Below are 13,026 nucleotides of genomic sequence, written 5' to 3'. Positions count from 1 at the left end.
GTCAACTACGTCATTTTCCATGGGAGTTTTGCCATGGATCCCCCTCCGGCATGCCACAGTCCAGGTGTTAGTCCCCTTGAAACAACTTTTCCATCACTATTGTGGCCACAAAGAGTCCCTGTGGGTTTTCAAATTCGCCTTCCTATTGAAGTCTATTGCGGTTCGCCCGGTTCGCACGTTTGCGAACAATTGTGGAAATCAGCGTTCGCCGTTCGCGAACGGAAAATTTTACTTTCGCGACATCTCTAGTCTGGGCATGTTGGGAGTTGTTGTTTTGTAACAGCTGGAGAGCTGCAGGCTGGCCATCCATGGCATACAGTCAGATTTGGCATCCACAAGTTGTAGTTAGTGAACAGTTTAGATCCTCAACTTACCAGAAGATATATCTAGATACAACATCTTAGGCTACTTTCACACTGGCGTTTTGGTTTCCGTTTGTGAGATCTGTTCAGGGATCTCACAAGCGGTCCAAAACGGATAAGTTTTGCCCTTAAAGGGAACCTGTCACCGGAGTTTTGTGTATAGAGCTGAGGACATGGGTTGCTAGATGGTCGCTAGCACATCCGCAATACCCATCCTCCATAGCTCTGTGTGCTTTTATTGTGTAAAAAAAAAAACGATTTGATACATATGCAAATTAACCTGAGATGAGTCCTGTACGTGAGATGAGTCAGGGACAGGGCTCATCTCAGGTTAATTTGCATATGTATCAAATAGTTTTTTTTTTTTTACACAATAAAAGCACACAGAGCTATGGAGGATGGGTATTGCGGATGTGCTAGAGGCCATCTAGCAACCCATGCCCTCAGCTCTATACATAAAACTCCGGTGACAGGTTCCCTTTAATGGATTCTGAATGGATAAGGATCCGCTCAGAATGCATCAGTTTGCCTCCGTTCCGCCTTCATCCCGCTTTGGAGGCAGACACCAAAATGCTGCTTGCAGCGTTTTGTTGTCCTTCTGACGAAACTGAGCCTAACGGATCCGCCCTGACACACAATGTATGTCAATGGGGACGGATCCATTTTCTATTGTGCCAGATTGTGTCAGTGAAAACGGATCCGTCCCCATTGACTTTCAATGGTGTTCAAGACGGATCCGTCTTGGCCATGTTAAACCTAAAGATAATACAAACAGATCCGTTCTGAACGGATGCATGCGGACGTATTATCTGAACAGATCCGTCTGTGCAGATCCCTGACGTATCCGCACCAAACGCGAGTGTGAAAGTAGTTTTAGCATACGGCTACATTCACACATCCGCAATTCCATTCCGCATTTTGCGGAGCAGAATTGCGGACCCATACGTTGTGCGGCCCCGATCCAGAATTGCGGACCCACAAAAAAATAGAACATGTCCTATTCTCAATAGCGGACAAGAATAGGCATATTCTCTTAGTGCCGACAATGTGCGCTCCACAAAATGCGGAACACATATTGCCGCTGTCTGTGTTTTGTGGATCCGCAAAACACACACTGATGTGTGAATGGACCCTTAAGGTGAAACTCGAAAAATTAGAATATCGTGCAAAGTTCATTTATTTCAGTAATGCTACTTAAAAGGTGAAAATAACATATGAGATAGACTCATTACATGCAAAGCGAGATATTTCAAGCCTTTATTTGCTATAATTTGGATGATTATGGCTTACAGCTTATGAAACCCCAATTTTGAGGTCCCCTTTGCTCAGGGGGTATGGATAAATTAGCTGACTAGAGTGTGACACTCTGAGCCTAGAATCTTGAACCTTTTCACAATATTCAAATTTTAAGTTGCATTACTTAAATAAATGAACTTTTGCACAATATTCTAACTTTTCGGGTTTCACTTGTAGTCATCTTATTTATCCTGCACGTGTTACACAAAAGTAACTTGTAAATCTTCATATTGTAGATGCATGTCAAAGCTCAAATCCATTCGAACATGGGAAATTTAGGGTGACGGAAGTTTAAGGGGTTGTACCATCTCAGACATTGGGGGCATTTTACTAGGATACCTCTGGGACCCACACCTATACCTAAGACGGAGCCGACAAAGACCTGGAGAGCGCACCGCGCATGCTTGGCCGCCCTCCATTTATTCCTATGGGACTTTGCTGGCTCCGTTCTAAGTATAGGTGTGCACCTATCAGACATTGGGAGCATATCCTTGTGATATGCCCCCAATGTCCAAGATGGGACAACCACTTTAACTCCAGTGTCACTCTCCCCCATGTCCCACTCAAGAGATAGAAAGCGAAGACCCAGTATAAGGAGGAGTTTGGTTAAGCTTACACACTTTAAAGCTACAGCTGTCCATCTGTCAGTCTATGACATAGAGGGCATAAGGCTTTCATCCATTATTTTATCGCTGTTTTATTAGTCCTGTAAAAGAATAAACAAATCAGTGATAATCATAGTGTCCCTCCATGACATGATATTATATGATATGATATTATTTTAATTTGTGGTGACTTCTATTCTCTTTTAAAGGGGTTTTCTCAGATTTTGGTATTGATGACGTATCCTCGGGATAGGTCATCAATATCAGATTGAGGTGGGGCTCTGACACCAGGGATCCCTGTCAATCAGCTGTTTGAGGAGGCCCTCTGGTAAGTTCTGCAGCCTCCTCACAGCTTACCAAACACAGCGCTGTTCATTGACTAGTGGCTGTGCTTGGTATTACAGCTCGGTCCCATTCACTTGAAGCTGCTTCTAGGCCACGTGACTGATTAACATTATTTCAGTGGCCTAGGAAGAGTTCTCTTTAAACAGGTGATCGGATGTGATCCTGGGTGTCGGACCTCACCTGATCTGATATTGATGACCTGTCCCGAGGATAGGTCCTCGATGTCAAAATCTCGGAAAACGTTATAGGGCAACAGTGTTTTGTTACGAGTAAACAATGACACTTTCCTGCATCTGGCTTTTCCTTTGCTACAATCCAAATTGTCAATTGTTTTGATGTTTGGTCAATTATTAGCAGTTTTGCCACAGCAGGCCCACAATTTGAATAGAATGTCAGGAGACCTGTTCTTCTTTTGACCTCGGGCTGGGAATGTGTTCCTCCCAAAAGTGCAGTGTGTGTTTTAGACCCCCATAAAGGTGTCATTTCCTCTTTTAAGTCACTGTAGCCTTTGAACAATACTGGAAAAGCTCATTGAGTGTAGGGTTTCCCATATTACAGCATTTACCTAGTCTTGTGGGGCGTTTCTGGTTTAGTGCCTTGAGTTTTATAATGCATCCATGTTTTTTTACGGTTCTCCTACTATTGATGAGCATCTACGTTCCAACAATGGACTATATAAGTCCAATGTAATACAGGGTGGGGTGGGACTATTTCTTAATAACAAGTGGTGTCCAAAGGTGGCCTATGATCATTTTATGTAGGTAGCAGAACAGGACAGGATCTGTCTGTGGAAGTGTGTGAGATCAAGGTCAGTCTCCACATTCAAAGTGCAGTCTTGTGAATAGTCTGAAAATAAAATGGTAAAGGACTTGTAATTCTAAACTTGGTTAAACCTCATGCGTTACTTCCTCTGCCTGGTCTTGCCTCAGGTTGCCCATTCTTGATGAGCAATTACACTTGCATCATGCTCAGCCACTGTCTGTTCTCTTCTTTCCCTAAGCTCTGCATGATGAAACTTGCCTGTGGAGAATTACAGTCTGTCTCTTGTTATAAGCATCCGTGTCACGTAAATTACATCTTTTAATATCTTGGATCCATTGAGACCATGCTTGATTTATTTTAATTTTTTATAGAAGGTTGTGAATCTTATTTAATTTATACCTTTTACAAAGTGAAAATGGTTTTGGGTAAAGCTTCATACAAAGATATCGCTGTACTCCTTTATAGCTGTGTATACATATAGGATCAAAATAATGAGTCCCTTATTTTTATGCCAAATTCACTTCTGAGAAGGAAAAAAAAAATGCACACAAGGCCACTCCACCAGTACACTGCCTTCCAGCATACACAGTTTAGGCAAAGGTAGACTAAAAAGGTGTGTAGTCATTTGTTGTTGTATGGGCCCAGGGGTGGATTGGGAAGTCAAAGTGGTCCTGGAAAAAAAAAAACTAAGTGGCCCCATGTTGTAGGCAGGTCCAAATTGACAGTAGGAAGGTACAAGAGGAGTAGGCGAGGCCAGCAATGCCATGGTGCAGCAGAAAATACTGCCCCCCCAGAAACAAACACCATAGTGCAGCACAAAATACTGCCACCTTTGCCACAGTATTCAGCAGTTTCATTGATCTGAAGACAGCGATACAGTTGAATTCAGGAGGGCACCAGCGGCCCCTGGTCAGGTACGAGAGTACCTGGTGCCCCTAACATTAATTAACGCAAAGGGCATCAGATTAAGTACCCAGTTGGAAGCCGTGGGGATTCGGGTGAGGCCTTGGCCATTGGCCCATCGAGACATTTCTCTATGGGTCTATGGCAAGACTGCCCATGATGGTGGACATAGACAATTATGGCATGCAGAGGATATGCTGTAAATGTCTGAGAGGTAAGAGGTGCCCCATCCTGAAATCTTAAACTGCTAGAGATGGCCATCAAAAGTTGATTCATGTGATGCATCTGCACATCTATCTGCATTTAAGTCTGTAGGACTTGGCGGAAATGGTGAAACGCGCTTGCTTGCCATGTTGCGCATGTGAACAAGATGTGAACCTTAATATTCTTGTTTTCTTTCTTACACCTTTGAATATTCACCGCTACATCCTCAAGGCCTATGGCCACAGGTTTGGCATAAGATACAGTATGTGAGTATGTATGGGAGACTAACCAGCTGCCCTGAGGTGCAGGAATATTTAGTCTTGATGTTGTTCACACTTTCTGTGTATGACTGGTGTGTTCTTCCTCTTCAGCTGACAAAAAATGGTACAGTAGAATCGGAAGAAGCTGAAGGCCTCACTTTGGAGGATGTCTCGGATGAAGATATAGATGTTGACAACGTTGAAGTGGACGATTACTTCTTCCTTCAGCCATTACCAACGAAGAGGCGCAGAGCTCTTCTTCGAGCAGCTGGTGTTCATCGCATAGATGCTGAAGAAAAGCAGGAACTCCGGGCCATCCGTCTTTCTAGGGAGGAATGCGGGTGCGACTGTCGACTCTACTGCGACCCAGAAGCTTGTCCATGCAGTCAGGCTGGGATCAAATGTCAGGTGAGGGATACCATTGTGTTTGCATGTGACACTCTGGAATCTGCATGTTAAAAATAAACTGTTCTGTTGTCTTGTGGAGTTGTGTGTTTTTTTTTTTTTGTGCATTAGATTTTTTTCAGGTATAAAAGCTAAAAAATTGAGTCCTTAGTTGTTGATGCCTTTTAATGGTTAACAGTAGAAATGATGAATATACCAAGTTCTCTTTATCAGGCTTGATGGAACCATAAAAGTATAAAGAAAGGGAAAGTATCAGGTCACAGCCACGAGGTGCATGGACAGTGTGTCTGATAGACGGAGAAATACCAGGCTGTCTGCCTGAATAAAGAAGAAACACATTTTGTGCTCCAGCACAACATGTATCAGCCACCTCTGGCAATCCAACTGTGGCGATACTACAACTCCCAGCATGCTTCATTAACCTCTATAGGAGATCTGACAACAGCCAAGCAAATGGTCATGCTGGAAGTCGTAGTTTCACCGCAGCTAGAGTGTCGGAGGTTGCTGATCTCTAACATAGGTTAAATATCCTGATCTTTGTATCAGGTACATATTAAAAACATGGCGGTGCACATCCATAGACCTAAAAGCTAAGCCACTAATGTGTTTGAAGCCCCCATTTGGGTTCTTAATTATAGTTTGAGGTCTTTAAACACTTCCAGGATCCACAAATGCACATCTACTATGCACCTGAATTTGGATTTTTAACCTTACATGGTCATAGAGCCTGAACCTGTTTCTCCTTGTTTAAATCTTGCCTGAAGGTGTGACCTAGGTAGTCTCAGAAGCTTAGTATTTGTCGTCATCTTCGCAGTTAGCAATTAAAAGGTATCAACAACTGAGGACTACATTTTTCCTCTGATACATTTTTATAAGTTCTTGGTAAGTTATTCCCTCCCATCCAACCTTTCCATTGACTTGTGCACTCAATTCTGTTTAGTTTAAACCCTAGTTTGCCATTTGGCATGAGTAGTACATCTTATTGTCGCTTAAAGGGATTGTCCAATTGTTAGCCCCTATCCACAGGATAGAGGGGACATGTGTCTGATCAGCAGAGGTCCGAATGCTAGGGGCCACTACCGATCATGAGAATGGGGGCCCTGTGTTATCTATATGAATTGAGTAGTGGTAAACCATGTATGTTGCTGCTCCATTCAACTCTGACGCTGGGTTCACACCTGAGCGTTCGCGATTGTACCGTCGTTTGCAATCGCGCATACAGAGACAAGCGGACGCCCATTGTCGCGCGTTCCCGAAAGTCTATGTACGGGAACGCGCGACAAGACGCCCCAAAGAAGCTCATGTACTTCCTGGGGCGTCGGGCGGTTTACAGCGCGATCGTACGCGCTGTAAAACGCCCAGGTGAGAACCATTCCCATAGGGAATCATTGGTTTCTCCTTGTTGAGCGTTTTACAGCACGTAGGAACGCGCTGTAAAACGCTCAGGTGTGAACCCAGCCTGAGACCTTCGGAGATGGTGGGATACAAGCGCCCAACTATCTCCGGCAGTGCTATATAGTTGAATGGAAACAAACTCGTGAACTAGGGCTGCAGCTATCGATTATTTTAGTAATCAAGTATTCTACTGATTAATCGAGTACTCTAATAAGAAAAAGCTAATTAAAAGAACGTTTTCTATAAAAACTCATCAGCTCCCCTGCTATCAGTTCCCCCAGTGCCATAATTTCCCTCTCCAATGCCACCAGTTCCCCGCAGTTTATATAAGTGGTTTGGAGACAGCAAGTAGCTTTGTATTCAATCTTTATTTTACCAGTGGTACAATCTCATGACATTTATTGCTTATGGCAACGTTTCGGGCCCAGTTCGGTGCCCTTTGTCAAGCTGAATGGCCGATCACAGTGTTTCCACAGTTCCCCGCAGTGCCACCAGCTTCCCCATGTCATCAGTTGCTCCCCCTCCCAGTGACACTAGCTCGCCCCCACTGACATCCGTTCCCCCACTCCCCTTCCTAGCTATCGGTGCCCAGCCACACAGTGCCAGTGAACTACAATACTTACCTTTCCTGTTGGGGCACTGACGACACTCCAGAGATCTTCCTTCCTCTTCTTCACGCGCTGCACTGGGACCTGACGTCACACAGCATCAGGTCATAGTGCGTGCTTGTGTGCACTACATCCTGACATCAGGATCCAGCGCAGCGCGGTGCAGGCAGGTGGGTGACCGTGGATCGTGAGTAATAGCAAGCTCTTCACTCGCGCACTGTGGTCACATGGCACAAACGAATCATCGATGCAAAAAATTTGCATCCAGGATTTTTTTTTTTTTTTTGTCGAGTTAATCGATTAATTTGAGTAATCATTTCAGCCCTATAGTGAACAGCATGGCCCCTGTTCTTGTGATCAGCGGACAGGGCTGCCATCAGGACAATACTGCTTTAGGCTGGGTTCACACCTGAGCGTTGCGCAAACGCGCGTTTTATGCACGTTTTTGTCGCGCATTTTTATGCACGTTTTTTGTAATAGTAAACGCGCATTTGACGCGCGTTTGTGTGATTGACTACAGTGTCCTATGGCCACAAACGCGCGTCAAAACGCCCCAAAGTCGCTCATGTACTTTTTTGAGCGTCGGGCGTTTTACAGCGCGTTCGTACGCGCTGTAAAACGCCCAGGTGTGAACCATTCCCATAGGGAATCATTGGTTTCTCCTTGTTGAGCGTTTTACAGCGCGTAGGAACGCGCTGTAAAACGCTCAGGTGTGAACCCAGCCTTAGGGGTCTGGAGCTGCAGGGGAGGCCAGGCCCAAATAAGCAAATTTTTTAAGGCTTCTGTTGGGATTTAAACCCCAAACTCTAGAGTGCTTCAGCCTATTCCTAGGCCATTGTTGTATTTTTCCAGAGATATCAGGTGGCCTAGGGGCAGCCTCCTCAAATAGCTGATCGGCATGGATCCTGGGTGTCCGCTATATACATTTTTTTTTACTTTTTATTTTGCAAGAAATGTGACTTTTAACCATAAAAGAAAAGCTGGAAAATAAAGCTTGATACCCAGACCTGACCTCCTGTTCGGCAGGCAGCAGTTTTATCCACTGCTGTACAGGTGGATTTTCTGTGCCTAACAGCTACTAAATAGTATCTTATGCCTGTGAAGAAAACGGTAACACTGTTTAGTAGCTGTTAGACACAGAATATCCTATTGTGTATAGCTCTTCTATAAATTAGGGCAGGGATCAGCAACCTTCGGCACTCCAGCTGCTGTGAAACTACAACTCCCAGCATGCAAACATACTTGCCTGTTCTTCTAACTCCCATAGAAGTGAATGGAGCATTCTGGGACGTGTAGCTTCAGAATAGTTGGAATGCCAGAGGTTTCTGATCCCTGCATTAGGGGGTAAGGCTGCTGCCTGTTATACAGAAGGTCTGGGGTCCCATTCCCAGTACGTACTTGTGAAATAGTTTCTTTATTAAAAGTTATGGCAGAAAAATGTAGCTTTTATTTTTCACCTTTTATGGTTAAGTTACATTTTTCTGCAAAGTTAATGTTACTAAAATAAAAATAACAGCAAAAACCTCTACAATAAATGTGTTTTTTGTAACATACCGTTTTGGGATATTTAATAGTAAGTATTTGCAATCCCTGTAATAATAACCCGTACAATGTAGTGAACCCATTAGTTATGGTAATTGGTAAACGGTGTGAATAATCATGCTGCAATAGATTTTACCCATTATTTAACCCGTAATAAAAGTTGTTAGAAATTAAACAGTTTATGTATATATCAAAATGGTGTGATACCAAAAAAAGTTATGACTTATGGCTATGAACATGAGGAGGGCAACTCCACATGGTTTGCCTGTATGGGACCCTGAAATTCCTGATGGCGGCCCTGTCTGCGGTGACACTAACAGTCAGACCCCCACCCCTGATATTTATCCGCAATTCTGTGGATAGGAGATGCGTCTTTGCAATGAGACAATCCCTTTGGCTGCACAGAAAGATTCCTTGTTACCCTTATCTTATTTTTTTCGGGTGTGATCGGATATTAAAACTGAACTAGACAAAGGCATATAAAAGTTGGTTTTCTCTGTGTCCACATCAGTGTGTGCAGTGGGATCTTAAAGGGGTTATCCCATGATTAATTAAAAAAATGAAAATTGGACTTCATATAATACATCACAATCTTTCTAACAAAGCTAGAAGTAGCCCTGTACCTCACATGGATGAAAAGCTCCCCCATTCATTGCTCCAACCAGATTTCTTTAAAGCTGACCGTTCAGGGGGTGAGTCCTGTAACCTTCACAGCTTCTAACAGAAAATAATGGTGGCAGTTGAAGGATGGAACAGAGCATGTGTGTCCACCTCAGCAAGGTGGACAGAGAGAGATGAGGAAAAGAACCGCAGGTGGCGCTATACAGATGCATTTAATTGAAGACTCAGCGGCTTTTATAAATATTTAGCTACATGCAGTTACATTAGTATTCAGATCCTGATGCTGGTTTCGCAGAATATTGAATGTTTTTCATAGGACAATCCCTTTAATAAATGTTTTTACTTATTTTTACAATTTAGAATTTGTATAACATGTAACTTGGAATTCTTTCTTTTTTAGTTAATACGATTATTTGTTTTGTTGTTTATGCTTTAAAGGGGTTCTGCAGTTTGTTTAAACTGATGATCTATCCTCTGGATAGATCATCAGCATCTGATCGGTGGGGGTCCGACACCCGGGACCCCCGCCGATCAGCTGTTTAAGAAGGCAGCAGCGCCGAGGCCTTCTCACTGTTTACCGCTGGGCCAGTGATGTCACGACTAGTATCAATTGCCTGGGTGCGGCTAAGCTCCATTCAAGTGAACATAGCTTAGCCCCCACCAGGCCATTGATACTAGTCGTGACGTCACTGGGCCAGCGGTAAACAGTGAGAAGGCCGCGCTACTGCCTTCTCAAACAGCTGATCGTTTCGGACCCCCGCCGATCAGATGCTGATGATCTATCCAGAGGATAGATCATCAGTTTAAACAAACTGCAGAACCCCTTTAAGCAATCGTTCCTTACTCACATGAAGGCTTTCTTACACAGTTCCTTCCTTTGTCTCTTCCCTGGTGTTCTTACACTAATAGGTGGATCGTATGTCCTTTCCATGTGGGTGTTCTCGAGATGGCTGCAGTAATATAGCTGGCAGGATAGAATTTAACCCTATACGTGTACGGACCCATTATCTACACACTATCATGAAACTTGAGCTGGAAAATAAGCGCCAGCATCCACGACCTCAACCCCTTGAAGAGGAGCATCCTCATGCCTCTCTTGCTGTCCATCCTCACCATGAGACACAGGACTTCCATGAATTCATTGCTGAAAACTATCACTTGGAGAACGAAGCAGCTGTCAGACACCTGCAAAGTGCAGAGGAGCGCCAGAGGCTCTTGGATGAGGGTGATGAGGCTTCTAGTCTCAGTCTGGACTCCAGCGTGGAGTCTCTAGATGTTTGTCTTTTGGAGACTCCTATGTCATTGCCACCGTCCACTTGCCATTCCTCCATCAATCCAGTTTTGTTGTCTTCTAGCTCTTCTGTCCTCTGCTATACTGATGAGGACTCTGGGAGACCAGCCACACCACCGGAGTACACTGATGGAAGTGTGGTGTCCATTTATAATCGCAGTGCAACAGGATTAGACACAGGGTCAGGCGTGATCGAATCTGTTCACTCTGAGGCCACTAAGCTAAGTGGCTCTGTAAAGGTTAACACTGAGACTTGCACTATAATTGCCCCCTGCTCTAAAGAGGTGGACCCGGCCTCTGAGCCTGGGGGCAATTCCTCTGACTTGGCATCTCAGACTAATGGGCAACTAGACACCTGCATAAGTGAAGGGGGCAAGCTGCGAGAAGAAACTGAGAGCCAAACCTCTTGGTCAGGCCAGCCTTTTCCTGCAGAGAGTAACTTGACCGCCTGACACTTTTGGCAAACATTTTGCACACGCCGCTCCCAACTTACCCCTCCACTTATAACCCATTACTCCCTTGTCTTACTACCCTGTGCACACCTATGAAAGAAATCTATTTATACAGGCTTCGTCCTCCTTTATTAAGGTCCATTTTTGTTATTAAGAGGAAAAATATCACTCAATTTTCAAGACAAAAAAAGACCCAAGCCTCTTTTTTGTTTTCTGCTGCAAGAGTGACTATGACTTTTATAAGTAACTCGGCAACATTTTCTCCAAGCCAACAGAAGACTTCTGCATTCATGGCCTTGAATAGATTTGGGGTGACGTACCAGTTTGGCTGGTATTTTATCTTTTTAATTTTTGCAATATTTTCTCAATCGTTTCTCACCCAGTCACTTTAGGTACATCAGGCCTGGTTGCCAAAATGTGAAAATCTAAACTATTAGCTATTATGGCCCACAAATTGTGGTCAGCTACGTGCTCCTCATTTTCAGGATTTGATCTGATCTATCCTTGAGCCCTTAGTTGTCCTATAGACGGCCTATCTATAATAATTGGAACCTAATGTGTAACTGAAGCAAACACATCCAGGTAGTATGGTGCTATGGAGTAGGGTTAGAGTGAAAGCTCAAGAGTTTGGAGAGCTGAGCTGCCTTTTTTGTCTTTTTTTTTGTGTCTTTTAAAATTTCAAGCCCCAGTGCAGACGCACTTTAAATTTAAGACAAGTCTTTAAAACAGGTCTAACCTACAGGACTCTCCTCTACTTTATGAAGCTGCTAATCTTTCCACCTGGACAATGTGAGGGGGACAGTTGTACTTCTTGTGCTCTTTAACGTGCTCGTCATTTATCCATATGGATTCACAGTATCTATTTCAAGCAGTGACCCCATTCACTAAGGGGTTAGTGCCTATGTGTAAACAAGCAGTATGTATACAGTCCTTTTTTAAAAATTAGGTTTTTACATTGAATTATTGTGTTTTAAATTATGAAATGGATTCAGAATATTTATTTCCAGGTATTAACGATCAACCTGTTTGTTTTATCTTTGGCAAAAGTATAAAAGAAAGTAGACGCTGCAGTGGTTTTATTGCGCCGCGGATGGCGGTTCCTGCAGTAGTCCGACATATGGTTCTAGCTTTATTGGCGGAATCGAAAAGCTGACATTATAACATCCATCTGATCTAACAGGTTGGTTAAAAACTGGCTAATAAAATGTTGCCACCTACAGCTAGGATGGTGCAGATTTTGGTCTTAGTGTGTTTCTTTTAGCCTAAAAAGTTTAATTCGTGACATTTTAGCCTACTGTAAAAATCATGGATTTCCCCTGTAAATGATCTTGCTAAGAACTTAATGCATTCTAAAATCTACGACTGCACTGAGGCGATGCTGGGGTGCTAATCAAACTTCTGTGAATTGCAATACAAGGCAAAAAAAATGTAACTGACCCTAAAGAGTTATCGGTCACAAATTAAAAAAAAAATGCTATCCCTTTTAGTTTTTTATTTATGGTTTTATTATAGATTATACATTGTATCAGCTAGTGGCTGTGATCTCCATGACATACATTGTCCTATTGCCAGTAGATGTGTCAGACCCCACCCCTTTTATGTAATCTCCCATTACCTACACAGGCAGTCACTTGTCAGATGCACACTGCCATGCTCCTACTAACTTCCCCAGGGTAGGATTTGTGTATGTTGGGTTTGAAGGATTTGCTTATTTCCATTGTAGCAAATTAGCTCACACCAGCTAAAAACACGGAAATCAGACATAATATAGGACATGACAGTCTCTTTCTAATAAAACCTATGACCAGCACCTCACATGGATCCAGTAATCTCCCCATTCATTGCTCCAGTTGTTCCACTAGATTTTTTTTTTTTCCGGCTGGCAGCGCAGGGGGTGTATCCTTTCTGCTGTAGCTCTTTCCTTGTAACTACCACCGCTTCTAACAGACTGGCTGGTGACAGTTGAATATTTAAA

General features: G+C 43.4%; 1 protein-coding gene across 2 annotated transcripts in view; it reads left to right on the top strand.

Moving 5' to 3' along the window:
- The window catches only part of CSRNP2 (cysteine and serine rich nuclear protein 2), a 62,338-nt gene extending 49,810 nt beyond the window's left edge, over positions 1-12,528 (top strand). For both annotated transcript variants that reach the window (XM_044285474.1, XM_044285475.1), the window contains exons 4-5: positions 4,849-5,145; positions 10,218-12,528. In XM_044285474.1, the coding sequence (XP_044141409.1) occupies positions 4,849-5,145; positions 10,218-11,051 (1,131 nt within the window). In that variant the 3' untranslated portion in view covers positions 11,052-12,528. The remainder of the gene's footprint in view (positions 1-4,848; positions 5,146-10,217) is intronic.
- The last annotated feature ends 498 nt before the right edge of the window (positions 12,529-13,026 follow it).

The sequence above is a fragment of the Bufo gargarizans genome, chromosome 3, assembly GCF_014858855.1.
Source record: "Bufo gargarizans isolate SCDJY-AF-19 chromosome 3, ASM1485885v1, whole genome shotgun sequence".
In the NCBI taxonomy this organism is placed as follows: Eukaryota; Metazoa; Chordata; class Amphibia; order Anura; family Bufonidae; genus Bufo; species Bufo gargarizans.
The sequence above is the reverse complement of the archived record's forward strand: the minus strand, read 5'-3'. Positions and strand labels throughout refer to the sequence as shown.